The sequence below is a fragment of the Eschscholzia californica genome, unplaced genomic scaffold (genome assembly GCF_041429995.1).
Source record: "Eschscholzia californica isolate CP2 unplaced genomic scaffold, dmEscCali1.0.p SCAF_5, whole genome shotgun sequence".
NCBI lineage: Eukaryota > Viridiplantae > Streptophyta > Magnoliopsida > Ranunculales > Papaveraceae > Eschscholzia > Eschscholzia californica.
Window position 1 is genome coordinate 1,994,187 of NW_028238472.1, and position 27,955 is coordinate 2,022,141.

Sequence of the window (27,955 nt, forward strand, 5' to 3'; positions counted from 1 at the left end):
ACTTTCAACAAAAAAAAACTAAAAGCTGATGTGGTTGACACATATTGAACAAGATATATGTCGAGAGAAATGGTATGCTCGACAACTGAATATGTGTTGTTAGCGAGGAATGTAAATACAAAGAAGAGAAACCCTAACGATTGGTTTATTTCTTCTTCTAGAAAACGTCTTAATTCTTAGATGGTGAATGTTGATGGAGACGAATGAATGTGATTCGAAACAAAAGAAAAAGACATCTAAAGAACCGTCTTAAATCTTCAAACATATAAAGAATAATATGATAAAATAAATAAATTATGTCAAAGTTAATCAAATATTGGTTGTCAATTGAAACCAGCATAAACTTATAAGAAGAAAACTAAATTTCAAACGAGTAGTCAAGCTCTTCGTCCGTATTCTGTGACCAATTAGGTTCAATCCAACTGCATTGTAGTTGGTTCTTTGTGTTGTAAAAATTCTCAGCAGAATACTGACTCCCAACGGAATGATACATACCTGTTTTAAGAGAATAGAATAAAATCCTTTCACCGTGAAATCTAGAAAAGTAGACATTATTCTCCGTGGTACTATTTGGAGCAATAGTAGAGGTACATGAGTTATCGCTTATGAACAACATATGCTTCCCCAAACTTTCAACTTTAACCCATTGCTTCTTGACGGAATCCAATCTAAAAATCCTAATCCCCACTCCTAGATCCCCTGTGAATACTGATAAGAGATTTCCATCACACTCCACCAAGAAACAACAACTAAATGAGTCACATGGTCTTTTAAGTGTTTCAACAGGTCTCCACCATCCAGAGGCGTCACGAAAAACGACTAAACTTCCGTTCAAATCTAAGCAATAGAAAGCGTCATAGAGAAAAATAGGATTCGTAGCCAACGTAACAAATTCCTTATTCAATTCGGCAGAAATAAATGCAGAACTCTGGATAGCGAGACACCACCAAGAATCTTGTCCCCGTCGGATGGAGTGAATTTCAATTTCGTTGTAAGAATGTATAGAGACAGCAAAAACTACACAGTTTGAAGAGGTCGGTGATGACGAGAAAGACATCCTACTGAATGTAAGATCCTTATCATCCCATACGTTAGGAATCTTGATCGTCCTTTTTGTGAAGGGATTGAAGAAGAACAATGTTTTCTTTCCTTCAGACATCAATAGCCAACCACCCTTTGAATAGCGGATGGAAGCATCTGATAATTTCAATTCACGTAGGTTCATGAGATACTTGTCGTTATTATGCATTGGGTTTACGAATGTGTAGATGGGGCATTCCTTCTTATATAAAACCAACCACGGAAATGAAGATGTGGTCTCATCAAAAGAAAGTTTCCAATTCACTTTAGGGATTGTCAATCGAATTGATTTAGAGACATCACGAAAATGTAAGTAATCAATTGGGTTTAAATAACTAAATATCGACTTCAAGATATCCTCATTAAGAATGTCAAATGTAAATACACCTACTGGTTCACCTCCATTATTGTTTTCCACTTTTAACACAACACTCCTATCTTCTTCTTCTTCTTCTTCTTCTTCTTCTATTTCATTCGTTATACAACCCTCGGCAGGCAAAGAGACGAGAACATTATTATTTTCTACGTCGAATTTATACAAATTCTTATCATTGGTCATTGTATAATATACACAACCCTTTTTAAGACCGAGATGAGAAGCCGAACAAGATGCTGTAGTCATCGAATTTTCACCAATAAAAAGCACATGATCACCCGAACTTGTAACCTTTCTCCAAACAAGTCTAGATTTATCCATCTTGTAAATGAGTATCTCCACTACTACATTCTCGTGGACGAAATTACGATTGTAATATATAATAACCCTAAATATCTCATCACGAATAGATTTTATATTATGTACTAGTTTATTCTTAATAAACAAATTACCCAATGAAAGATAGTAAAAAACATCTTGACCACCAGTACTATAGGTTATAATATCTTCTTCTAAGGTCTCATCATCATCATCAAAAAATTCAATCTTGATAATTCTCCAACCATAACACAATAGATATAATTCAGTACTAGTAGTTGTGTTATTTGGTGGGGAACAAGTAATTAGGGTTTGAATAGAATGATAACCATCTAAGTTCTTTATTCTCCAATGCTTATCTCTTCTAGGTCGGCAAAATAAAAGCAAGGGAAAGTGATTAGTTTTTCTTACTATAGGACTAAAGAGTAAGAAAACCATTGAAACAGAATTATTATTATTATTACCTGACAAAACACAGTGAGTCAGACCAAACTTTTGCTGACTCAAATCTGAAGAGGGTTTAAGACTAGTAGGTAACTCAATCTTCTCCAAAGTTACTGGATTCCACAGATACAGGCAATTTCCAAATTCTGACCGACTATAATCACCATCGTCGTCGTCGTCGCCGCCCATCATAAGTAACCATCCTGCTTGTGGATTAAAATTAGGTAATCGCCGATCATAAGTTTCTGGTGTTATGCACTTTCTTCTCCGATTGCCAGTAGTGGAGGAGGATTCACAAAAACCTTTCTTAAGAGGGAAAATAAGCTGAGCCATTGGGGGTGGCGGTGGCGGGGGTGGCGGTGGCGGCGGTGGCGGCGCGGCCATGGGAATGGATCGGAGCTCTAAACCTTTCAAGGGTTCCCCTTCAAATATTTATTTACATAGAGGAGGAGAGACCCAACCACCCATCTGGCCGCTCAATCCACCGCCGTCTTGAGGCCAAATTTGGAAAGTTTTGTCCGACAAATAGCTGATGCCAAATTTAGTAAGTTGGATTTGGTGGGGGCCACAATTCTCCAAATATAAAGAAAGTTTTGTCCCACGAACATCTAAGTGAAAGTCGACCCGCGGTAGGGTAACAAGTTATAATCGAAAGGGAGAATTACTGAAACCCCCCAATTCTGATAATGCGTTTACTGAAACCCCCCACTTTTATTAATAATTACTGAAACCCCCCACTTTCGTTAGTTTAACTTTGATATTTTCAATATTACTTTTTTGTCCTCTTACGTTTTACCCCCACTTCTGATAATCCGTTTACTGAAACCCCCCGCTTCTATTAGTAATTACGTTCTACTTAGTTATAACATCGAAAATTAGACACTAAAATGCGCTTGAAGTTCTTGTTCAACGAAGTAGTTTTTCTTCGTTATTTCACCGACCACAACTTCAAAAACGATTTCACACATACCAGAACCAGGGTAGAGAATTGGATCAAATTTGAATGACATTGTCTTTAGGACTTCAGGTTTACATTTCAATTTGGTTGACCATTCTTTCAACAAAAGATTTAGTTGATTATAATGAACAAATTCATTCATTTTACAAATATTTAGAAAGATAAACTATGATTTTATATGTTAATTACAAATTGTCATGCTCAATAACTTGTGCCGCCGCCAAGCTTCGCCCGGATTCACAACTACGGGCACTGACATAGACACAGGACCCGTACAAATAAAATAGTCTTTCCATATTTTTCGTGGAAAGAACCGGGACTTGACAAGTAAATATCATCATAACCCATCCTTATAATCCTAAATAGAAGTTCTCGACCCTGAAAAACGAAGAGAAAACAAAGCAAATTGATCTATGAAACACCCAAAATGATGAAAAATACTCGAAACCATCAAAATAGAAGTCGGAAAAAATGAGAATTCTAAGAAAGTGTTTACCTGATCGATCGTTTCATATTTCGAAGGCGGAGTTCTATATATTCTCTTTAGTCTTTCAGTAGGAGGTGCAGTATAAACTCTACTAAACTTGTTCTTCAACATTGTGAATAGATTATCTTCTACTGCCCATAAACCTTGTTTAAGTTCAGGTTCAGGACTAGAAAACCAACCCGAAGAAGAGTCAGGTTTCATTGTTTCAACAGGAGACAAGATTTCGAAGGTCGAAGATAATGGTGGATGAGTACAGTATGAACAACCTTTAAGTCCTTGAACTGCAGATTTACCTCTCATTTTAAATTTTAAATGACTCAAAATAGCACTCGTTAAATTTACTGGCTTTTTGCCGTTGTTTTTAACTACTACTGCTGTTGCCATACTCAAAGGATACAATGAAATAATGTAAGTTATGTCAAGAGTTCCATTACTGCAACTCAACTCCACCTGCAACAGCAAACAAAATAGCTCAAATAAAATTTCTCGAACCGAAATTAGAAGAACCCATAATTGAGATCGAAATATACTAACAGAGAAGATCGAATATACCACAAGTGAATGTGATATAAATAAGCGAAAAAACAGAGTAATCCAAGAAAATTTGAGTTTTTTGTTTCTTGTTTTCACTAAGATGGTTATGGTATATAATTGAAGTACCTGAAGAGCATCAATGGAGTCAGAATCAATGTCTTTAACGACCCACTGAGCCGTATTACATATAGGTGTGACTATTGAATTTGATTCAGAAACATCATTAAGGACTAAACCAATACCACCTAATAGAATTTGAACCAACAGGACCAGGTACAGTATAAAGAATTTCTTCATAACCATCATCTTTCCAAAAAAATTTGGTTTGTAGGAGGTAACTAGACCGTCGGGTATTCGAAGAGAAAGAGAAATTCCATTTCTAACAGCAAGTTGGACAATTGGGGTGTCGCTGGATTGTGTAAATTTGATGCCTTTCCGGCCAAATTGCTGGTCAAGTGAAGATGGAGTGGTGGTTTGGGTGGTGATCTGAGGGGTGGTTTGAGTGGTTTATCTTCGGAAAGTGTGCTTATTGATTTGTCTTCGTCTAGTTTCAGCAAGGGAGATCGTTTCATGGAGGTGGGAGTTCGTCTGGTTTCACTAGGGAGGAGGAGATGAGCGATTTAGGTTCAGTACGTGAGGCCATGAGGGAGAAGACACTTCAATGATATAAACGCCCCACATTTTAGTCGAAGGCGCCCCATTTCCCCCACTTTAATTAGGTCCGGTTTTAGTAAATGGTCTTTTGGTCATTTCACTTTCTCTAACGGCACAATACCGTCAAATCTAACGAAAGTGGGGGGTTTCAGTAATTACTAATAAAAGTGGGGGGTTTCAGTAAACGCATTATCAGAATTGGGGGTTTCAGTAATTCTCCCTAATCGAAATAACCATGGAAAGTAAACAGAGATTGATGAATAGAGAAAACCGATATGTGATCGAAAGATGAAAAGGAGATTGATCTATGTAGGCTAATGGTGTCTAAATATTCTTTTCTCTCAAGCTAGACTACTAGACTATATCTCTTGTTGTCTCTTTATTAAAGAGAGGAGATAACACCTAAGTTATGGAGATGATGCAAATTTTCAAAATATAGATCGAATGAAGTTGTTTTTTTTTGTTGAACTGATCGAATGAAGTTGTTGGCTACAAATAACTAAAAAATATATATAAAGTTAGATTAAAGCTAAATGAGATAAAGGTTAGGAAGACTCCCTTATAGTACGGTTCCATAGATCTGTGGAAGACTACAGACGGATGGTGTTGATTTTATTTTCCACTTCGATGTGATAAAATTTGGTCAATAAAGCTCAATGGATATGTACCTGGATTTTTTATATTATGGGTATATTTAGAGCAATCAAAATTCTGGAAAAAAAATTCCATCGATCGATCTGTACCTGGAACTCTCTCTCAATCTCTCATTGTTTCTCAATCGATCTCTCATTGTTTCTCTCCCTCTCTCGCACAGAAACCGCTTCGACATAGAGAAGTGTTCTCTTCGTTGGAACCTGACACCGAGAAGGGTTTCTGGTGAAACTCTCTTCGAAGATTTCGTGGCAACGAAACATTTTTGTCCATGACCATTTCGTGGCCACAAAACGTTTGGTGGCCATTACTATTTCATGGGCACAAAACGTTTCGTGACCACGAACTTTGTGCTTTCCTTAGAGAGATATATACAGACCGAGAGAGAGGGAGAGACTAAGAGAAAGATAGACAAAGACTGCGAGAGAGAGAGAGAGATAGATAGAGAGGGTAACCGTGAGTTAGAGAGGAGAATAGAGGAAAGAGAAGATGTGGCAATGAGGTGGTCGGAATGGTGGTGGTGGGAAGTTGCTGTGGCGAAGGTGATAGAGAAGATGAAGATTAAGGGGCAATGTTTGATTAAGTGAGTTTTTGGACTAAAATAAAATATTCCCCAAGAATATACAAAAAAAACATGGATTCCCTAGTGAATTTTGTCTCCGGAGATTATTCTTTATTTCCCAAAGTCGCGGCCGAAAAAATTTGCCGTGAGGTTTTTAGTTCCAGGACAAAATTTTAAAATTTCACTAAATAACTATTTATCTCGCCAAATTTTATTTTTATCTTTTCAGGTATACTTTTTAAGTCTTTCTGTTTCACTTACTTTTATAATCTCGATGAATTAGAATATTTAAATGAGTTAAAAAATATTTGACCCCATACTTTGTGACCAGCTTCTTTAAGTTTATTTTAATTATAATTTAATTATATTAATTTATTAGTTTACGTATGTATGAACGGAAAAGTTAATATCAATTTAATTGATATAAGGCGAAAATTATCCATTAAAAAAAACCACACCTGAAACTAAAACAAAAAACTAAATATGAAACACAAAATTAAAAAAGACCGAAACTTAAAAAATGAAAAACCAGTCATCTCACCTAATAATGAGATAAACAGTGACGCAGTAAATTTGACGCGTGGTTGTTCATGGAACTGGATAAAATTGTGTTATTCAATCCGGTTGGAATTGGATTGCACTGGATAAAATTAGTGTCATACAAACTTCCCAACTCCCAAGCCAACCTCTTATTAGAATGTGAGGAGAAGCCCTTATGGCACTAATAATGTTGTTAGTTTTGGCATTTCAGAGTCTTATATTTTAAAACACCGCATTTGATAAGAGTGTTTAAACCTTTATAAATGGTATCATACTTCGTCTCCGATCGGTATCAAGTTGCTTTAAAATATAATGTCAGAAGATCACATGTTAATGTAGAAGCACTCCCCCTTTTACAACAGATTAATTTAATGTCAAAATTACATGGGATAAATCCAAACATTAAATTATTAGTTTAATCTAGGCGGTTATCGTGTTTATTACATCTTAATGATGAATCAATCTCTTGCAACGACTAACGTAGATCGTAATCTACTTCTATAAAAAAGAACTAATTTAGCGTCTCATTGGAGGGCCAAGTGCACACACCTCTTTTACAAACAACACGCCCATGTGCACAGGCCAAAATAAGTTATTTTTTGCAGAGGACGCGCATATGATTTTGGAAATTGATCATCTTTAAAGTGTCATTTCGGTGAATTAATCCTTTTGGTGTATAGAAAAACTCGATTATTGTTGTAGAAAGATTTTTAGGCAAATCAAATTCCAAACTCTCTTCATTAATGTTATTTAGTGTATAGACCTCAGTTATTTACCTATATTAGGGATCCACCCCCAAAACGATAATGCTTTAAGGGTTACCCCCCCCCCCCCCCCCCCCCCCATTCTCTATTTTTCCGTCAAAAACCCGTTAAGTTGCGAGCGTGCCAGTCACGTGAGCTTCCTTTGACAAATTTGCCCTCTCTATCAGCTTTACTGTTGGGGGTCCTTCCCTAAATAATTGTTTTATAGTAGGGGTCCTTAACCATTTTAATACTACTTCCTATTTTTTTTCATAAGAAAGTTGTGATTTTAGTGAAGACAAAGTTCAACTCTCTTCCAAGTGAGTAAGTAGGTCGAGGTTTAACCTGTTTTTGGAGTTCAGCTATAATGGAGTTCTAGAAAAGAAGGTTTCGGATAAATGCCACCTAAAATTCAAAAGTTTTTCAATCTTTAATTTTCTCTTTTTCTCAACACCAGACTGTTATTCATGTAATGTAGTTGGTATTTAAATTTGTTCAAGATCAAGAGAAAAAGATAGAAATACCAACTACATTACATGAATAACAGTCTGATCTTGAGAAAAAGAGAAAACGATTGAAAAACTTTTGATTTTTTTTCAAAAGCAAAGAACTTTTGCTTAATGGCTTCAAATTCAAGGTCAAGTACTAAATTGAAGCACATTAAAATTGAGCATAATGACTCAAACCTAATAATTTTCTCCAATTTTAGCTCGCATTTATCTGGAACCTTCTTTTCTAGAACTCCATTATAGCTGAGCTCCAAAACCCAAGTTAAACCTCTACCTAGTTACTCACTTGGAAGAGAGTTGAACTTTGTTTGCACTAAAATCACAGCTTTCTTATGAAAAGATAGGAAGTAGCATTAAAATGGTGAAGGACCCCGTAAAACAACTATTTAGGGAAGGACCCCCAACAGTAAAGCTGATGGAGAGGGCAAATTTGTCAAAGGAAGCTCGCGTGACTGGCACGCTCGCAACTTAACGGGTTTTTGACAGAAAAATAGAGAATGGGGGTAACCCCTAAAGCATTATCGTTTTGGGGGTGGATCCCTAATATAGGTAAATAACTGGGGTCTATATACTAAATAACCCAATAGACAACACACATTAAATTAAATAGTTTAAATACATCACAAGGGTGAAATATGTTCATAGATTTTGTAAAACTGTTCTATAGGGACACTCACAAACTCTAAAAACAATAGCAACTACATTAGTCTAGAATGACATTGTTTGAAATTAAAAAATTACCCAGTACCTGTCTCATCCAATAAATAGTACATCATGGGTCTGAAATACAAATATTTGTCAATAACTTTCGTCTGTGGTATGACATTCAGAAATTACCCATTAACGGAGTCATCCAGTATTTATCTGTAATGTATTTGTTAAAACTTTAAAAGTCAAATAAACTAAAGCGGCATATGACCTTCCGAACTACCTTCAAGATAAAGAAAAAGCTTCTTCCAAAATTCAAAGTCATAAAACTTGTCCTCCTTGAATCCCACACAAGTGTTTTCTTCCTTCTTTTCCAATAATTTCACTTCAAGAATTACCACAAGAAGAGAGTTCTTTTAGTTTGCCACAAAAAAAGAAAAGTTGTTTTAGTCTTCTAACTTCAAAGCCATAAAGGGAGAAACAGGACCATCTTCATTGATGTTAGGCAAATCTGAACCTTTAGATCTAGATCTCGTCGACCCTCCATCTCCGGATCTTGATGATCCTTTAGACTTATTCTTCTTCTTAGATTGTTTTGGTATCGACGATGAATCTTGACCGTAAACTGTCGAATCAGTTCCCTCTTCCATTGAACCGTTTCTCCTTGATGGTCTTGTGCTTTCCGATGAATCGCCACTTCGTTGACGTCTTGACGGGTTTTTCCTTATGGATTCGTTGCTTTCTTTATTTATAGAGTCAAACGAGGTTGAAGCGTCGCCTTTGGATGTTCGTCGTCTCGATGGTTTTGGTGCATTTTTCAGTGTTGAATCTAAATGGACAAAACTATGAAAAATTAGTATAGTCCCACATTGGTTGTAGAATGAGCAGACAGTGAAGGTGTGTCATCAAACCTTGGGAAGTTAATTTTTTTGAAGATTTGTCTTTCGTAAGATCGGAACCTATTGAAATTGATGAACCTTCCGGACTCGCTCTAAACTCATTCATCTGCATATTGATATTGTAAAATAAAATGTTAATACGTATATTTATAGAATTGAACTAGAATAGTATAAAATAATTAAAGGAGAAAAAGAAATGAAATTCTTACCCAACTCGGTGAAGATACAGCAGGACCGTCCCATCCTATATGTGCTACGTGTTTTACATCTGTAGGAAAACCGATTTGCATTTCTTCTTCTTCCTCCTCATCTTCTTCCTTCTCTGCTATACATCTAAAATTATGTTAGAATTATTAGATTTTCTATTAGTACAACGAGAACGATAAACGAATTCAAAATTTTACTTAACCAAAAATTTGTGAAATATATCGTAGGCCTTTCAAAAGGCCTTTCATCTTCATTGTCATTTACTTGTGCAATAAAACCTCCTCCTTGGCGATATGAAGAACTATCCAAATTAAAGAGAAAAATAAAAAGGACCACGTTAAGATTCTATTAGAAAGTTATGCACATAATAGTTATCGACATTAAAACAAGAACACAAAAGAAATTAGCCATAAATTTTTTATAAAATGCTTACCTTTGTATACAATATTGACTTTTTGATCTTGAAACGTCGGAAAAACAAAAAGTTTTCCTACCGATTCAAAGAAATGCAATTTGAAATACATTGTACTCTCATACCTTTAAGTTTTCGTGAAAGAAAAGACGAACGAAAAATTCACCCATTAACTTCTTTGATCAATGAAAGAGAGGGATAGAGAGAGAAGAAAGAATAAATTTTGAAGAAATGGTACATTGGAATTGAACAAACCCAACTAAGGCAAGATGTTTGTTGTTTGTAATTTTGTCAATACCATTACTTGTCCTAAATTTTGGGTTGAGAAATAACGGCTAGAAATCTATATAGGAAGCATTAGCTTCAAAATGACATTTTACTAATGTATCCTTTTGAGTCATGACTTTTGTTAGTGTTTGGAAGGATGAGATGCTTCTAACCATTTATTTTTGAAAGGATACTTTAGACATTTTAAAACATAGTTGCATTTTTGCTAGTATTAGGATTTTATGAGTTATTTTTCCGCTCAATTCTCTCTCACATGGCCCTGATCAATGGGAGCCGACCATATCAGTTTTCTGCAATGTGGTCTGCCTCATTTTCGGACTAAATAACATTTCTCGTAATATTTAAAAGTTAAGCCAACAACTGGTAGCTAGTTAGTGCATCTACTTTGTATCGCGGAGGTCTCAGGTTCGATCCTATGAAAATTCAAATCCAGTAATATTGAATTTGAGGTATAAATAATGTAGTTCCTGGAGGTTTGAGGCCATCTAATTGTTTCGTCGGGATTTAGGCCAGTAGTAATTCGGCAGTTATTGTCGGCCCATAATTCCCTTAAATTTTTACCTTCTTAAAGACACGACAGTTACGAACTATGGGCCACCAGTTGACACGTTGAGAACGCACGTGCTTTTCACTTGACCTGAACAAATTAAAAGGAGAAAAGAGAAACCCTAGTCCTTTCTCTTCTCCAAACCAAACCCTAGTTTTGCGACTCTTTCTTCACTCACAATCTCTCAGATTTCTCAAAAATGGTGAATCTCTGAAACCATCTGTTACTTCATATCTGTTAATCTCTCTCTATCTCTCTCCTTTTAGTAGATCTTCTTTGAAGTTTAGGGTTTGACAGTATCTGTGTTTGTTATTTTGATATCTAGCCTTTCAAGCGGTATGTGGAGATTGGGAGAGTTGCTCTTGTCAATTACGGAAAAGATTATGGGAGACTAGTAGTGATTGTCGACGTTGTTGATCAGAACAGGGTAAAGTTTTCATTTTTATTTGTTTCAGTTTAGCTGTTTAGGGTTTCTTTCATTCAATTCTTTCTAGCTAAGTATCTGATTAGGGTTTTGCTTTATATGTAGTGTAGTTTAGGTTTACTTCATATATTTTGAAGAACAAGGTCTAGTGATTAGGGTTTTGCGTTGTATGGACTATGGTGTAGTTTGTGTTGTTCACTAAGACTGTAAGAGTAATTAGTGATATGATTTAGATAAATCTGCAAACTTGAATTACTTGTGAAACTTGAAGAAGATGTGAAATCTTTATGTGGGAGCTTGAAGAATATGCATATAATTTCATTCGTATTTGTTGATCGATTTTAGTGCTTTTATCTTATGACTGTTTGCTCAATAAACCCATTTGTCTCAGCTATCTAATTCATTTTGGTATGCTACTTCTGATTATCAAATCTAAGATGCTTTGATTATCGAACGAACATATCAAAATTTGGATAGTCGTACTTATCTAGTCTTACTCAACAAATTTTGGCATGGGATTGCATAACTCACATCGGGTATCTTGGTTAGAAGTTGAGTTAATGTCATCAAAACCAGGGAGGAGGATGATACATGTACCACCCCCTCATGTCTGCCTACATGACCGCCTCATATAGGATAAGGGGTAAAATTGTCATTTCATAGGTATGAAACGAAGATTTTGCCCCTTGTCTTATATGAGGCGGTCATGTAGGCGGTCATTTGGGCTGTACATAACTCATTTTCTATCAAGAAGTAATATTCTGTCGTTTTTGGGTCTCTCGCACTATAACCTTATAAAGGGTCAAGACTTCATCGACCTTCACTAACCATACATATTGCAACACATAATTTAGAAGCAGCCTATGTTTTAGTTACTTTTTCCAGCACTTAAAAGTTATTTTCTTTCGATGGATTTCGAGTGAAGAGCATTAAGCCACTAGCTTGCTTCTTCTCATAACGGTCCGTAAATGAAGTGGCCTGTCAAATGAAAGAAGTCAGCATCTTTACCATTTCTTGGTCAAGCATAAATGGCATATATCGTATTTAGAGGATTATATATATGTATATATATAATTTATTTGGCATATAAAAAATAAGTTGCGAGGGCAAGTTTTCGGATGAATTTGTATGCAAGTCGAGGCTTTTGTGGGCTTTTGTGACAATAAGACATGCATTCATTTTTGTGATTGTATTTTAATGTAAAATGTTACAGGCTCTTGTCGATGCACCAGATATGGTTAGAAGCCAAATGAACTTCAAGAGGCTGTCGTTGACAGACATTAAGATTGACATAGGCAGAATCCCCAAAAAGAAAGCCTTAATTGAAGCCATGGAAGCTGCAGGCAAGTCGTATACTATTTCCTTTGCTGGAAAAAATGTGAACGCAAAACCGTTCTGTCGAATTGTACCTATAGTTTCTTCGCTCTAACCCGAAACCAATTGTTTATGATATTTCAGATGTTAAGAACAAGTGGGAGAACAGCTCTTGGGGTAGAAAATTGATTGTCCAGAAGAGAAGGGCTGCCCTAACTGACTTTGACAGGTTCAAGCTTATGTTGGCAAAGATTAAGGTTTGTTCAAATTCAAACATCACTTCTATTTTCCGTCAATCTTGGTTTCGGTTGAAGTTTCATAGTCGCAGTTGTTTGTTTCTTTTCCTTCCCAAAATCTTTAGGGTTTTAGCTTTGGATTGTGTGTGAACTAATAGGTTTTTATAATGTGAATATACAGAGAGGTGGAGCTATCAGGCAAGAACTTTCAAAGCTAAAGAAGCAGAGCGCGTGAGACCTCCGATTGGAAATCAAGATTGGTTATGAGGTTTATAAACTTATTTGTTTTATTTAGCTACTTGTTTAGATTGTGGTATTTTACCAATTTTGGGATTAAAAGCAGTTCAAGTCAGACCTAGTTACATTGATCATCTCATTTGTGGAGTTGGAAAATTCACTATTAGTTATTAATGTTATTACTGTTTTTATAATGTTTTTACTCTGTTATATTGATTCCAGTGGTGAAACACTTTTACAATGGCCTCTTTCTTTTTCTATCGGAAGAATAACGTCCTTGAAATTGTTGAAGGAGGTTTAGTAAATTTCAGATTGTTTGAAATTTGCATTGTTCATGTAAAATGATTTTCAAATCAATATTCTTATTGTTGTCATTGTATTTTAACTTTTAAAACCGAAATCTGTGGCTTAAATATTCAAAAATGAAGAAAATTCCTATGTCATAGGTTTTGAATTTTACAATAAATTTCTCCGATCTCATAATCGAGGGAAGGTCAAATCAATATCCAAAGCTTAGCTGTGGACCTTTAACTTTCAAGAGAAAATTCCATAGCTTAGCCATGGACCTTTAACAATTAAGAGCAAATGTTACAGTTTAAACTTCAATAATCTTATTTTGGAAGAAAACTCGTGTGCTATACAACTTTTGAACTTAAAATAAATTTCGTGATTTCGTCCATCTCAAACTTGTACCAAATTTAGATCAACCATGTTAAATCACTTCCAAACAAAAGTTATAGTTTACCTATGAACTTTTTAGGCTTAATTACATAGTTTAGACATTCAAAAACACATTCTCAATAAAAGTTATGTTCTAGCCATTCATGTAAATAAGTTTGAAGGAAATTTCACCCATCTGAGAATAGCACAAAATACGTATTATTCATGTAAAATAACTATCAAATTGATATGATAGCATAACCATGGAATTTAAATTTTTAAGCGTTGATTCCATAGCTTAGCCATTCAAAAACTCAATTCGGAGAAATTTTGTGTGCTATAGCATCTGAATAGGGAGTCTGGGTTTGAGGGTTTACCCCAAATCCGGACTAAGTTCAAGCGAAGGGTTTCTCTTCGTCGGAACATAGGGATAGAGAAAAAGAGAGGGAAAGAGAGAGAGAGAGAGAGAGATATGGAAGAGAGAGAGAGAGAGAAAGTGAAGACACAGAGAAAGAAAGTGGAGAAAGTGGTAATGGAGGTAATGGAAGGAGAAGTTAAGAGAAAATTAAGGTCGTCAGTTCACCGGCGGACGACCTCTTTAGGTTAAAGAATGTAAGGTGGAAGAAAGAGAATGACGAAGTGGAGGTGAGTTGAACACAAACAATAAGAAAATATAATACATAATATCGCGAGGGTAAAATTTGAAGGTTTGACAAATTTTGGAAATCAAACTCCCAGACACAATTGAGGACCAAATCATCCGGTTGGTATAGAAACGAAATCAACACATATCTGTTTCTTAGTCATGGATTTTGTTTTAAAGCCAAATTTAGTTTTTTGCATTAAAATTTGAAGGAAACTTCACTAATCTCAAAATCTCACAAAATTTAGACCTCCCATGTAAAATGACTTTCAAACCAAGATATAGCTTACCAGCCAGAGTTGTAACTTTTAAACGTGAGTTCTATTGCTTACACACTCAATGAGTCCCAATTGTGAGCTCACCTACCTAGAGTTCAATCCCTTGATCTCACTACATAAACTTGGATATCACGAGTGGAAGAAAATATCTTCTAATATCAATTTCATTTGGCAAGATGAAGAGAAAATCTTATAAATATAACAAAATCACTTCTTATTACCATACTTTTTTCATAACTCAACAATGGAGTTTAATATGTTAAGTTCTCCAATTGGGGCATTCGGTAGACATTCAAATGATCTATCAAAACCCTAAAATTGTTATACATGAAATACCAAATCCAATTGATTTATCCTTGTCATAATCTGTGGAAACTTTTCCTTAAGAAATCCCAAAGCTATATGTTTTCGCCTCTGGCTAAATCAGAAGCATTGTCATTGCCGTATTCTGACTCTCTTGAGTGTCTTCTCATACTTCGGTTTTTTTTTCAATTCCTTCTCTACTTCTCTACATCTATAATCGCGTCTCTGTTCTTTTTTGAGAATTTTATCGGTTTTTGGATGCGAAAAGCTCACACGTGATCAAATCATTCATGTCTGCTGATTTGCCAGAACCCAATACTGGAATCAAGTTAAAAATTGGTTCGTCTTTATCCATCTTGATCCTCTTGCTCTTCTCCGCGAATTCATTGAACGCGTTAGTGAAGATCTGTAACAAAGTACCAGCAGCGACACAAAGGTTTGTCGGGAAGTAGAACCTCAGATTCTGCAACGTAAATCATAAAAGTTTCTTCAGACCTCAAAAATCAATATCGAATTACAGGAATTTATATGTATACTATTATGAATCATATAATGACAACAGAACTGATAATATAATCAAGAAAGGATCGATCCAAAGGAAAAAGAAGCTACCGTTATGTCTTCCCAAGAGAAGCCATTTTGCATAAGGAATTTATCAAGCAGATAAATGCAGAAATTTGTTATTCTCTTCATGTGCTTCTCTGAACCAAAATACTGGGGTTCGCTTCTGTGCTTATCAGCACCAAAAGAATCAGCACAGATCTTAGCTGCTACTTGATTCACAATATTCAGAGCGATAACACATATCTTTCCAGGAATAACGTACTTTTGGCAACAAGAATCATGCCACTCTGATTGCTCGAAGTCCCAGTAGTTTGGAATTGTTATACATGATGAGTCCTGCATATCGGTTTCAATCTCAGTTTCTATGTCTTCTGGAACATAAAGGACAGGCTTTACTTCCACAAGTGCACTGCAACATAACAAATTAACAGGATTTAAAATTTGCCTCCATTAACAGTAGCATTTTTTGAAGTCAATGAGGAAGTAGAAACTAAAAGTGTTTCAAAGAAAAGTCCGTTAAGGCGTAGTAGTTGATACCCTTTTGGTAGGTTAGGTGAAAGAACATATAGAAAAATGGGATCGAGCAATTCAGATGCACAGTCCAGCTCGGACGATCTTTTATGCTCAAGGAATGATTTGAGCTTTTCCTGAACTAAACTCCTTTCAGAACATTCGAGTGATGCAGAACAGTAAATGACAAAGACAATCGCAGAAGAAGCTATGGAACAGTTGAAGCTCTTAGATACGGCTTCAGCATTTTCCAGTGCCTGTTCCATCTCTTCAGTAGCTCCTCCACCACAAAGCTTCATTGTGGGTGGATCAAGTCCTAGCTGCCCAGCCATGTAAAGTATTTCTTTATGCAAAGTTGCCTGAAAAGAAAAGAGAGCGAAGTATACTGAAAAACTGAAGAAAATGACATTAAACTATAATAGCCCCAAAACTTCTAAATCCATCATAAATTGACTAATTGTGAGAAATAGTTTGATTAACAAAAATCAAGAAATCTGGGCCAAACTCTGAAGACCCAATTTCCTGAGATTCTTGGTTAACAATACATGTCGATATTGTCAGGCTTGGGCTCCCCAAGGAAACATCGCAAACTTGAAACCTTACCGGGTGCAAATTTTAAATAGGGATTTGAAGCCTATATATATATTTGACAAAAGAAAATTTGGCCTATAGAATTCTAACCATCCTTCCGTTGGAAAATTATGATGAACTAAAGTGATGAAGGAAACCAATTACATACCTGGCTGTATGGCCCAATACAACTAGGTGCCCAACTAGAAATACTTTGAACATGCAACACTCTTTTGCTCAAGTCGTTTGCCACTAAAACTTCAATATAAGCTCTCCCTAGATTAGCTTGCATAAGAGGAAGTTCAATTGTACTACGAGATGGAACTCCCAAGTGACACTTTTCCTCCGTAATAAAACTGACATATGTTTCATTTGCCAAGGAAAACTCATTCATATTGGAAATATAGAGATGAATGTAAAGCACATTTGACCAACCAAAACCGTCTTGAATCAATCGCGATTCGATTTTCTTTAGAACAGAACCCAGGTCTCTCTGCAATCCTATCAATCCAGAAAATAAATCAGACGTCAATATTTCAACAAGATCACAAAAAGGGATGAGAAATTGAATTGAGAAGATGTTTTAAAGTAGTAACTTATTACTCTACTCGAATCCCATTTTCCAGAAGGTGATAACTATTTACCTTCTGAAGTTTCACAAGAATTATCAATCCAACAACCTAGGGAAAACGTGTCATCCCGCTTTGTTTTTGAAATTTGATGCTTAATCACTGTAATTGCTTCGGAGTCGGAAAGTAAATCTTCAGGTTGGCTCTTCGTCTCATGTTTTGGTACGGAATCTCCTTGGACTTCATATACCGAGCACATTCCGTCTGACCAGGCATCATCTGTTCCATTATTGCAACTGAAAGAAATCGACTCCGTTTTATGTTCCAAACGAAAAGCTAAGGGATGAAGGACTCCAACAGGAGCAATGGAATCCGGAGAATGAAGTACAACTTGAAAATCATCAAGCACAATTTGGGCATTCTGGAAATGACAGATGTTAGATACCTATGATAGTTCCAGAAAGTCTGACTAGCTTTTGAACAATTTTATAGACAAAGCTTGGAAATTTTTCCAACTTATCATTCTTAATTTTATAAACAAAGTTTGGAAGTTGCAACTTATCATTCTTAATTTAGAAACACATGAACAAAACAATATTTTATAAAATACCATGTGCCATACTCATTCGCCATAAGTCATTGGGTTCAAAATGTGGATTACAAAATTTAGTATGACTAAGATTCGGAAATTACCTTAAAAAGAGGGCAGTCAAGTGTTAGTGTTTCATATTCTCCTCCTTCTCCGCAGACATTTATCCCATATAACCTGAAAGACAAAGCATTAAAATAACTCAAAAAATCACAAAAAACAAGACAACAGACCCAGACATACTCTTTCAGTCGATGCAGTTGGGGTTGCATATATGCAAGCTCCTTGCCCAAGTGCTTTGCTGGGTCCAATCCAATGGCCGCAACCTACATAAATGCAAATCTTCCGTTCATAATTCTAGTACAAAAGTATGAGAAAAGCATTTTAATGTATAGTGGTAATCCATGCCGAAACAGATGGAATGAGGTTGATGAGATTATGACTAATGAAGCCACTTCTGGAAAGAAATGTAAATGGGAATATAGAAGCTCAAAAGGGCATAAAAAGCTACAATTTGTATGCCAGACCAACATAGTACATGATCAATATATTACTCTACGCAGTACTAATATGTATCATGGCTCAATGGCTCTATGCTCACTTTTGCATCAAAATGGTTTCATTTGGATTTAAGCTAGTGAAATCGTACTTCAATAGCTTTCTAGCTACTTTTCATTAACTAGATCATGGAAGCTGAAGAAAGTGATGCTCGGAGCCTCGGACAGTCACAGGATATAGCAAATAAGAAGTCATAGAATGTTAAATTGATAGTATTATACCTTTACGAGTATAGCCTTAATCTTACTTGTTATCTGTCGAACAAACAAGTCAAACGGTTAACTCTGTCAAAAAAGGTAATTATAAACCATTAAAATCTGACAAAAATAGTGAAAAAATAACTCTCATCTTTCAAACTTGTGATGGAAAATTACCATATCTTGAAGGAGCAAAGATTGATCTTGTTTCCATAAATATGCAAGTGAAACAAGTCCTAACCTTGTACAGACACTCTCCACCCTTAGCCGTTGATAATCAGAAGCAATAGCACCAGAACAAACTGCTGAAATCGAGGGTATTTGTCGTTTAACTTCAGATAGCAAAATAAGCATATCTTCGACTTCATCACCTTGAGTTGTTCGGTAGCTAAGGTTTTGATGCCTAAATTAACAAAATGACATGAACAGAGATAAGCGATGAAAGGGGAAAAAATTACTACGTGAGATCATCTAATATGGCATTTCATATTATTTCATGATTGATACTCCGATACTCTAACAAAATTAAGAAACGAAGAAGGAAATCTCCTGAAATTTTGGTTGGTTCACGTTTTGTGGCTTGTCGCGGCAGTTCACATTTTGTGGCTTGTTGTTTCACAGTTGTTAATGGGGCGTGGCCAAACGGGCTGGCATGGGAGAACACTTGGCACGATATGGACCTTTTGGTGACGGTGTACCATTACGGGCCATTAATAATTCGGCTGTGTCATTTTATCGTTGCTTCTAAGCGGGTTGGGTCGTGCCCTTTTCGTGCCAACCCTCCCCTTTGCGAACCACAAAATAAAACAAATTCCCAACTTAGAATACTAACCTTGTCGTTCCGTGTATTCGCCTTCGAAACAATGGCAACCCTGTGCATTTCGCATAGCCTAACACAATCTGGTGACCTACCTGAGGAAACAACCCATCAAAAAATATCCCATTAAACAATAAAATCTATCTTTTTTATTCGAATTCAGTGATTCAAAATGACTGATTGACTAAAATACATAAATGTTGAGGAAGAGATATAAGAAGGAGCTTACAGTTTGATACATATAACTATCCAATTCATCTACAGAATCATCTAGAGGCATCAAATTGGCCAATGCAACAATCTAAAAAAAAACAAAACCAGAATCCAATAAGAACCCTAGTTACAACAGTATAAGTGAAACCCTTAGAATCTAATAAGAACCCAAGTTTCAAACTTCAAAAAAAAAATTAGGGTTTTAAGAAGGAAACAAAACCTCATGACCATATTCAACACACTTCATCATAGCAAAGCAACTATCTTTCCCACCACTAATCAATCCAACAACCTTCATCTTGTTCAATTAAGAGAAGAAGATAAAAAATAATCAGAAATTCTTGAAGATATTGTAAATTTTTAGTAAATATTGATGTTTAGTGGAGGAAGAACTGTGGGTTGAGTGAATAAATAGAAACCCTTTTTGATTGGTTTTTGAAGGAGAGGGAAGAAGAACAGTGGCTGGGGCTGAAAATCAGGAATTTATGAAGTCAGCAACGCTGTCGGGCTATGTCGGGCTATGTCGGGTTGGTCGGGTTCCTAAAACCTCTTTTTTTGTATAGAAAAACGTTAGACCCTCTTGGCCGGTCTTGGGTACTGGCGTATGAGTTCGTGACAGATTACTTATTAGGCATGTCGAATGTCTTCATCAACAAACTTAAGAGTTTGACCCTCATCCTCTTATGTCCAATGGCTTACCCATATCCCAACCCGTACCGAACTTAAGTATAATTTAGGCAGGGGGGCGGTTAGGTGCAGGAAGTCGTCGTCTTTCAGAGACATGCTTCGCTGAAGACATCTCTATACCCATTCAGGAGTGAAGGGCCGAGTAGGCTCCCCCTTAGAGAGAGAAGTACTGATTGAGATGTGGCAGTAGTTTCTCATATTCTATGGGACAAAAACATCTAGGGTGTCACTAATTTTGAAATTCCCACCACACCGCCATCAACCACTCCACTCACTCTCCTCTAAAGCATCGATTGTTCAGACTTGTATAAGTGGATTCTTAATGAAAAGATGTCTTCTGTACATGTAACGGAAGTATCAAAATGTACTATTTCTCCTCTATTTACAAAAATCAGGAAGCAACATCAATTTGCTGGCGACCTGTTAAGGTGGAAATGTGGTGGTGGGAGGGGTTATGGAAAACAAATTTTTTCCCGCACAAAATTGTCATTTCTCCGAAGGGATGACCATACATAACAATATAAGATGTACAAACAATATGCTTGCCAGTAAATTAAAAAAAAAAAAAACATTCTATTTTCTTCTCATTTGTTTTGTTGAAGTTGGAGAAATTAGTTAATTATCATACATTATTTCCCTCATAGTCCCATTTCCTCAAAAGTTCAAGGAGACCATTTCTTCCACAAATAGATTTGTCAACAAGATACATAGCAATTATAAGTTAGTACAGCAAGAACCACCATTTGAGTATATTCTGTCCATTCTCTCTCACACTCACACACCCACACACATAAGTATTCTTCTTATTAGGCCATTAGAGCACTTTTTGCCTAAAAGATAGATAGAAGTTCATATGGGAGAAAGAGAACCTGTGTAAAAACCATTTGAGTACTTGAGACTTTTTAGTGATGAAGACTTCAAGTTAGGCACTATAAGACCTTCTGAAACACCAAATGGATGAATACTCTCATCCATGATTTTATCAGATTCTGATTCAGGATTCGGAGGAAGTGTGTCGAATGCAACATTTAAACCCACTGAAATAGGTTCATCCGTAAAACTGCAATAACACCCAAAAAAGACAAACTGGTTTAGAAAACAAGATGGAGATCTTATGCTTAATGTGAAAAAAGATGTGCTTGAGTGTGTTACTAGAAACTCTACTCGTACATGATTAGCCGAGGAGGATTGTCCCACATGGGAAGAGGGTAATCTAGTAACCAAGAATATAATATCTAGGTCTTCTCCATTCATTACCAGTTGGTTTTAAGTCGGACGACCACAAACATAACATAGCCGTCCTGCGTTTGGGTATTTCAAGGGATCTAAGACTTTAAATCTGGCGTTCATTAACCATTACCCTAAATAAGAGAAATTTACATAGATTTGCAGGGGCTGTACATGCATGGATAAATACAAACTATTTGCCATGTCTTTTTAATCAAGCACCAACATGAAATTTGGTCTTCAACCTAATAGATATAATGTACACACAAATATATACCAGCAATTATACTCTAAGTTTCAAATGTAACAACTAGGGACTCTGGGTCTAGGGTTTACTCAGTTCAATCGCCAATTTTGATCCTTTGGCCTTAATTTACCAAATAAGAGTTTAGGAGTCTATGATGACTGGTTTAATACAAACTATTTGAGTTAACTAGGTAATGTTTAAGATTTGAAGTAAAGATAAGTTCATAGTGAACTCAAACATTATGTAAGACTTCGAACGAGGTTTTAAATTTTTTAGTAAGAGAAATTTACTTGTACCTGGCCTCAAAGTCCACTCCTTTGGAGCTCATGGCGGCACATATCCCAGATATAGTCCATGGAGGAAGAATGGCGCCCTTTATCTCAATGCTGTAATAACTTCCTGAGGCTGAGTCCTCCCTCGAACCGTCTCTAGGAGAAGATCCTTTTAGAGTGGAAACAACAGCATCAACTTTCTTCAGTTCTTGGCATTTCACCTACAATAAGAACAATATGAATTCGAATTTGTTACCAAGATTAAGAAAGTGAGTATAAGATCAGTAAACACTTCACCAAGTCAATTTTAATGTCGCTAGAGGCACCTTCTTTGTGTCTCCACATTTCAAAAGGCTTTAGTTTATATTTTGGGGACCCCACATTTCTTATTGATTTTCTATTTGATGGTGATATGAAACTTATTAGTTTTCGATTATTAAGATAAATGAATTCTACATATAAACTAATATTCATTATTTAGTCTACAGTCGCCTAAATTATCGTATATAATGTATATTAGATATCCATATTCTATAAGACGATGTGTAAAATCTTCAATTTTCATAAGCCTAAGGAGAAACAGCACAGCGGCATAAAAAAGAAACAAAAGAAGTAATTGCATCTAATTCCCCATGCTTAACAAATATTATTAGTACCACTGAACTTCAAAGGAGCATATTTACTTTAAAGAAAAAAAAACTCAGCAAGCAAGCAAGAAAAATAATTGCCTCTTTGAAGTTGATCAAATTGAAGATTTAAAATAAATGAACGATCAGATTCTCTATGAAAAAGATAAAATACAATCAGCAAATGGCATTGTTTTATCGTGAATCGACCTATACTCACCTCTGGAGCAGAGAAAGATGCATTTTGAAATTGAACAGGTGAATAAAGCACAGGAACATCAGCAGCGTTCAACAAACTCAAGAATGACCTAACAGAATCAAAATAAAAGGAAGTTAACATCCAGTCCAAATCTCATTCCAGTCAATGTTATAAAATCGTATGATACCATTTTTTTTTTTGAAAACTTTGAATTAATATCGTACGATATGTACTTACCTGTAATTTAACAAAAAGTCATACAATCCATGCACACTCCTCTTTCCAGTAATCGCCAGCAAAGATTGAGGATTGTTATTCATGTCAGACATGGAGTTTACACGACGAGTCTGCACTACGATGTACTACATCAGTCTTGACAGCAATTATTATATGTATAAACTAAAGCAATATCCTGCCGAAGTGATTTACTTGACAACTTGACAAAGAAGTTTGACTTAGAAAGACTTCAACGATCATGACAATCAGCTAGATGATGTACACGACTTGGGCAGTTTCTTTCTACCGATACTCTTGCCCAAGCTGGCAAGAATGAGTATCAACCATAAGGATAAAAATAGATAAACTTAAAAGAGTAAGAAGCAGAAATAAACCTGTCCAGGGTTATGCTTCACCATTTCCGAGAGTTCGGCAAGATCTTCCATGGTAGCTTGTTCTACTTCAGAATGGCAAAGAGGCATAGAGAAGCAAATGTCCTAGTATTTTGTTCATTATCAACGAAAAAAGAAACATCAGAGAAAAGTAACAATGATGATGCAGCATCAGTTATACGACGAAAAAGATAGAAACCTTACATGCTCTCTTAGCAAAGACCGTAGGCCTGTTGTTGACTGAGATATATAAGCATTGCAAGAGCGTTTTTTATTTCCCAAGAAATAACCACCAGTGAACATCACCACAAACTGTGAAGTACACACTAGATTTAGAGGGAAAAAGTTAGCGTATTATGATGAAAATCTGAAAGTGTTTTAACAAACTATGTTTGAATTTGGAACATATGCTGCACAGTCAAATATTCATATGGAGAATGACAGGTTGACACAAATTTCTTGATACAGGGTCATCTAACAATTAATATTTACTTTCTATGGGGATGGGTGTCTCTGGATCTCGGCTGACAGTGGAAGTCAGATGACCTGTCTCTAATAGTATCTCACTACAAAAATGTGTCAATCGAGCACTATTTTACTGAAATATGATGTAGAAAAATTACCATAGAAGATATCGCACATGCTCTTTCGTAGCATGAAGTACAGACTCCGGAAAGAATCCTCCCAAGCCAGTCGCCGTTTCTGTAAGAAATCCACTTCTGCTAAGTGCCAATAGAAACATCAGTTTAAGTTATAGAGGTCACTTAGTCTGATATATGTATGTATATACATTCTATAATAGGTTTAGCGGACTAACCTCCTTGGGAAGAAGTCGAGTTCAATGCAGATATGACAATAGGTGGAAGGGAAGATTGTGGAAACACCCATGAGTGTAGAGCTTTGGAAAATGATACGTCATCGGTGGAGACGGATCCTAATTGGCCACAATAACTCTTATTCGCAGAACCAGATTGAGGCATCAACTGGGCTGTAGCACAGAACATACTACTGGCAGTTAACCTATGGCACCTGTTAATCACAAAGAAGATGCAGTTATATGGCTGACGTCGCTGACCTCAACAAATATCAGTAGATAAAAATGGTAAACTTTATAACTAAAATTTAATGAGCACAAATATCCTCAAATTATAACAACTCTTGTTGTAAGAGAAACAAGTAAACCACAACGATGCACCAATCCTTGTTAAACCAGTTCTTAAGCATGTTATACGACGTCGACCTAACATAGTATCAGCTCCAACCTTACTAACTCTAGAAACTTCTGAACATAATAGAGTTTGAAAATTCCCAAGACTCTTGTTTGTTAGAGAAAGGCTTCATATTACTATAACAAATTTAAGTAACATGTTATGAACTGTTCCTATGTAAGTGCACTGTCATTTTTCTTTTTGACACCGATATGCGCTCTTTTTATGCCTCGAGAAAGTGCACCCTCACCTCGCTCTTTTAGGGCAAAGAGGATAACCGTTTCTATGGAAGTGGAGAGCTGTTTTTTCTCAATGTTGACACTTGCGGCTGCTCACAGGGTCAAGAGTGGGGACAAGGACTAACCTTATTAATGGTTTTGTCTTTGCAATCCCCACTCTCTTTTCTCAGTTTTTGTAAAGATAATGATATACCCAATTTTTACATATCTAAAGCCTTCAATAAGACCAAATACAGCCAAATTTCAATTTCAGATTGAGGTTCAGTTAAGATATTGAAGCATGAGAAGTTGAGAAATTCTTTTACACTTACCAATTCATGGAGGAAGAAGAGACCAACCGCATTGTACTTTTCAGAGTGAGATCAATAGGAGTTTTAGGACCAGGAGACTGGAACTCGGAGGAAAATTCTCCTGAATATATAAATGGAAGATCACTACGTTTTTCGAAAGAGTCGAGAGCAGATTGGGAAGTGTTTGGGGCTTCACGAACATTCAGTCCTTTTAACACTGCATTCTATTGAAATCATGTAACGACATTACCGAAATGGAGATATTCATTAAGCAGTCTTACTACTATTTGAGAATTTTATAGTTACCATATCAAGATTGTGCTGACCAGATGACTTCTCATTACCCCGGGAAAGCTCAGCAACAGTGCGAAAGGTGATCTGGGTACATTTCTCAGTTGTTCGGCAGGCCTGTAATGTACTTGCTTCGATAGACACATATGAATTTGCTGAATCATCATGACTAGCAGAGTCGTAGAATCAAAAACAAGAAAATGAATCAAAATGCTTAGTTAGAACTGAGCTCGACAATTCTCAGAAAGTTATAGCATTCATATCAGAAAGGAATACCATTGTTGAGGTAGAGTCTTAACAGCTAAACCAGGTCCAGCTGAGGGATCTTTTAGAAAACTAATCTGCTCGCTTGAAAAATTTTCCTGCTTATAATGAATATGATCAGATGCATTTCAACCCAAGAACCGAAAAAATAATAACTACAATAAAATTAGATCATCAAGTAGATGAGGCTAACCATGTTTTGTAAATACGGTTTATGTAACTTCTGGAGGAAATACAAACCTTAGCTTTTCCAGAAAGCGTTTTAAGCATGTTGCTAGATTTTCTAACAGGATAAACTTCATCCATGCGTGTATCGATGTATCTTGGAGTTTTTGATGATTCCAGTTTCTTAAGGCCAAGAGTCATTCCATTGGTGTTCCTAAGAAAAGTGATATTGGAATTCAATAGGATATAAATATGAAATTCACTAAGAAAAGAAGAAGAATACTTACTTTTCAGACCCAAGCAAATTTGAAGCAGGTTCTTCTGCAATCGCTACACTATGCTTTCGTTTCAATTGTTCTCCCTGTCACATACGTCAAACGAAAAAAAATTTGTAAAGAGCTCTCACTCTACGTAAGTCAGTGTTGAACATGTTAGACGTATAAAGCCTCTAAAAATAGAGTAAGATAATTGAGCATATTTTCTGTGGTAGTTGACAAATAGTACACAAAAACTAAGTGCCCTAATTCTAGCTAAATTAGCAGCCTCAATAGTGCTTCTCCGCGAATAGAATTACTAGTTTATTACAGAATATACAATGTTCTTGCATGTTTAAAGCTACTTCTATTCAACATTGCAAACATTTGAAGGTTAAGTGCTAATTAAAAAGTAAAGAATTTAATCATATCCAAAAGTTGCATCCATGTGACCATTTGAGTTAGACCTACTCTCTGCCAAAGAATGTTTAAAAGCATTTTTTGTTTCAAGGCAGTTTGTTTAGGAAAAGAGAAGTGTTATACAATTTTAAGTGTTCAAGAAACAAAAATATCAACCTTCTTACTTCTTATTGTTGCAGAAACTTAATCAATGTCAGTACTTTTCTTTTTATTGTCCGCCTCAAGGTGAAAATAGACCATATGGGTTTAAGACGCATCGAGAGCTACGCATCTACCTAATTTTTAAACCATGCCTTCTGATACATAATTATAAGATTAGAGAGAACCAAGATCAAGATGGCCAGTACTTAGTTCATCCTCTTGTAGTATTACATCACTTCTGCAGTTCTGAAAAAATTTTATATACATTTTCCAAAACAAAATAGTAACCAGGCTTATTCAGGCCAAAAGCTTCAGTTGGGTTCCGCACTTCCTTGCTGGCAATTTCTAATTAAAGTTAGGTCTTTCTACGATGTGCCCTAAACAAAAGTTAAAGTTCGACTTCCCTCACTAATTGTACCGGTTCCAATTTTTCTAAACTTACAAAAAGGAAACTATGTCTTATCTGAGCTATTATGATCCATAATAGAAAAAAACCCTTTTAAAGCTAGCAATTAGCAGCAGGAGGGGTTGTTTGCATATAAGAACATTAAAATAAGCTATTGAGTGAGTGACTAAAGAAAAGCATCAGAAACTTACTCTCAGTTCTGATGGCGTCTTCCTTTTCACTGGCATTCCAGCTTGAACTTTCAACTCATCTCCTCCTCCTCCTCCTCCTAAACTATAAGATCCACGCATTGCAACCTTTGCCATTTTTCACTACTCTCTAAATCTGCATTAAAATGCCCTAATCTAAAATCATAACAAGGAAATCAGAACTACGAAATGATTTCACAATATGCCTCTAACCTTTTACAATAGGAAATCGATCTACTTACCTAAATCAAAACCTAAAACTACTTTTAGACCAAATTGAGTTCTTTCATGAATAGTAGTAAAAACAAGAATACAAATGAATCAATAGATTCAGATATCAAATCGACTGGGAAAAGAAAAACAGAAGAGATGTGGTACCTGGAAGAGTTCAGATCTTCAAGGATGGAAAGATTGAATCTACGATCTTGTTGAAACTCCTTGAATCTCTGTGAAAAAGGAAGAGTTTTCTAGGGTTTGCTTGAAGAACGATTTGTCTTCCGAGGCGAAGAGAGAGAAAGTAGAAGTCTCTCGCTAGGTTTCAAAAAAGAGGAGTGAATGCGGGAAATCGCAGGGAATTTTATTTCAGTTTTGGATTTCAAAGAAATTTCATTTTACTTTCCCTCCACTTTTTAACGCTGTGTTAATCTACTATAACGTTTTCCCCCTTCTTTTTTGGGTTAATTC

The 27,955-nt window shown here is 36.0% G+C and overlaps 5 protein-coding genes and 1 pseudogene across 11 annotated transcripts; 1 reads left to right on the forward strand and 5 right to left on the reverse strand.

Moving 5' to 3' along the window:
• Nucleotides 1-358: 358 nt before the first annotated feature.
• Nucleotides 359-2,602, reverse strand: LOC147536104 (uncharacterized). The gene has a single exon (XM_086640194.1). It carries the CDS (start codon nt 2,600-2,602, stop codon nt 359-361), a length of 2,244 nt encoding a protein of 747 aa, XP_086496320.1.
• Nucleotides 2,603-3,354: 752 nt separating this feature from the next.
• On the reverse strand, nt 3,355-4,878 carry LOC147536105 (photosynthetic NDH subunit of subcomplex B 2, chloroplastic-like; annotated as a pseudogene). The gene is made up of 4 exons (XR_015225164.1): nt 4,831-4,878; nt 4,324-4,683; nt 3,673-4,113; nt 3,355-3,554 (listed from the first exon to the last, which is right to left on the reverse strand). The product of XR_015225164.1 is annotated as a photosynthetic NDH subunit of subcomplex B 2, chloroplastic-like (transcript).
• Nucleotides 4,879-8,430: 3,552 nt separating this feature from the next.
• Nucleotides 8,431-10,288, reverse strand: LOC147536106 (CRIB domain-containing protein RIC6-like). Of its 2 annotated transcripts, none has more exons than XM_086641792.1 (5): nt 10,148-10,288; nt 9,813-9,911; nt 9,613-9,725; nt 9,416-9,509; nt 8,431-9,333 (listed from the first exon to the last, which is right to left on the reverse strand). In XM_086641792.1, exons 2-5 carry the CDS (start codon nt 9,868-9,870, stop codon nt 8,951-8,953), a joined length of 648 nt encoding a protein of 215 aa, XP_086497918.1. In that variant the 5' UTR covers nt 9,871-9,911; nt 10,148-10,288; the 3' UTR covers nt 8,431-8,950. The 2 variants fall into 2 exon arrangements, with proteins under 2 accessions (XP_086497918.1, XP_086497917.1); XM_086641791.1 differs by having other exon boundaries at nt 10,044-10,282.
• Nucleotides 10,289-10,888: 600 nt separating this feature from the next.
• Nucleotides 10,889-13,262, forward strand: LOC147536107 (large ribosomal subunit protein eL14y-like). Its single transcript, XM_086643349.1, has 5 exons — nt 10,889-11,059; nt 11,183-11,284; nt 12,495-12,624; nt 12,740-12,852; nt 13,013-13,262. Exons 1-5 carry the CDS (start codon nt 11,057-11,059, stop codon nt 13,064-13,066), a joined length of 402 nt encoding a protein of 133 aa, XP_086499475.1. The 5' UTR covers nt 10,889-11,056; the 3' UTR covers nt 13,067-13,262.
• A 1,554-nt stretch (nt 13,263-14,816) lies between these two features.
• LOC147536108 (endoribonuclease) lies at nt 14,817-20,406 on the reverse strand. Of its 4 annotated transcripts, none has more exons than XM_086638845.1 (13): nt 19,760-20,193; nt 19,556-19,627; nt 19,342-19,421; nt 18,687-18,912; nt 18,534-18,566; nt 17,998-18,080; nt 17,859-17,931; nt 17,241-17,586; nt 17,032-17,097; nt 16,766-16,854; nt 16,054-16,385; nt 15,565-15,925; nt 14,817-15,415 (listed from the first exon to the last, which is right to left on the reverse strand). In XM_086638845.1, exons 1-13 carry the CDS (start codon nt 19,835-19,837, stop codon nt 15,197-15,199), a joined length of 2,058 nt encoding a protein of 685 aa, XP_086494971.1. In that variant the 5' UTR covers nt 19,838-20,193; the 3' UTR covers nt 14,817-15,196. The 4 variants fall into 4 exon arrangements, with proteins under 4 accessions (XP_086494971.1, XP_086494973.1, XP_086494970.1 ...); XM_086638847.1 differs by having other exon boundaries at nt 14,817-15,447; XM_086638844.1 differs by having other exon boundaries at nt 16,766-17,097; nt 19,760-20,406.
• Nucleotides 20,407-20,781: 375 nt separating this feature from the next.
• Nucleotides 20,782-27,913, reverse strand: LOC147536109 (uncharacterized). 2 transcript variants are annotated; one of them, XM_086638848.1, is made up of 15 exons: nt 27,650-27,913; nt 27,275-27,427; nt 26,150-26,223; nt 25,938-26,076; nt 25,710-25,795; nt 25,449-25,602; nt 25,164-25,366; nt 24,223-24,434; nt 24,029-24,124; nt 23,610-23,731; nt 23,409-23,510; nt 23,035-23,144; nt 22,819-22,906; nt 21,997-22,193; nt 20,782-21,286 (listed from the first exon to the last, which is right to left on the reverse strand). In XM_086638848.1, exons 2-15 carry the CDS (start codon nt 27,386-27,388, stop codon nt 21,076-21,078), a joined length of 1,908 nt encoding a protein of 635 aa, XP_086494974.1. In that variant the 5' UTR covers nt 27,389-27,427; nt 27,650-27,913; the 3' UTR covers nt 20,782-21,075. The 2 variants fall into 2 exon arrangements, with proteins under 2 accessions (XP_086494974.1, XP_086494975.1); XM_086638849.1 differs by having other exon boundaries at nt 27,275-27,407; nt 27,650-27,896.
• Between the last annotated feature and the right edge of the window lie 42 nt (nt 27,914-27,955).

Bases quoted from the DNA above. Each gene is read 5' to 3' on its own strand.
- LOC147536107 (XM_086643349.1), top strand. The intron at 11,285-12,494 runs GTAAAGTTTTCA...AAAATGTTACAG, and splicing joins ACGTTGTTGATCAGAACAGG to GCTCTTGTCGATGCACCAGA. The intron at 12,625-12,739 runs GCAAGTCGTATA...ATGATATTTCAG, and splicing joins TGAAGCCATGGAAGCTGCAG to ATGTTAAGAACAAGTGGGAG.
- LOC147536108 (XM_086638844.1), bottom strand. From the start codon at position 19,837: ATGAAGGTTGTTGGATTGATTAGTGGTGGGAAAGATAGTTGCTTTGCT. The intron at 17,587-17,858 runs GTAATTTCCGAA...TGTCATTTCCAG, and splicing joins TTGACTGCCCTCTTTTTAAG to AATGCCCAAATTGTGCTTGA. The intron at 17,098-17,240 runs GTAAATAGTTAT...CTGGATTGATAG, and splicing joins TTCTTGTGAAACTTCAGAAG to GATTGCAGAGAGACCTGGGT.
- LOC147536104 (XM_086640194.1), bottom strand. From the start codon at position 2,602: ATGGCCGCGCCGCCACCGCCGCCACCGCCACCCCCGCCACCGCCACCC.
- LOC147536109 (XM_086638848.1), bottom strand. From the start codon at position 27,388: ATGGCAAAGGTTGCAATGCGTGGATCTTATAGTTTAGGAGGAGGAGGA. The intron at 23,511-23,609 runs GTAAGGTTTCTA...ACAAAATACTAG, and splicing joins GGTCTTTGCTAAGAGAGCAT to GACATTTGCTTCTCTATGCC. The intron at 22,907-23,034 runs GTAAGTACATAT...TGATTCTGTTAG, and splicing joins GACTTTTTGTTAAATTACAG to GTCATTCTTGAGTTTGTTGA.
- LOC147536106 (XM_086641792.1), bottom strand. From the start codon at position 9,870: ATGACAATGAAGATGAAAGGCCTTTTGAAAGGCCTACGATATATTTCA. The intron at 9,726-9,812 runs GTTAAGTAAAAT...GATGTATAGCAG, and splicing joins ATATATTTCACAAATTTTTG to AGAAGGAAGAAGATGAGGAG. The intron at 9,334-9,415 runs GTTTGATGACAC...TTGTCCATTTAG, and splicing joins AAAAAAATTAACTTCCCAAG to ATTCAACACTGAAAAATGCA.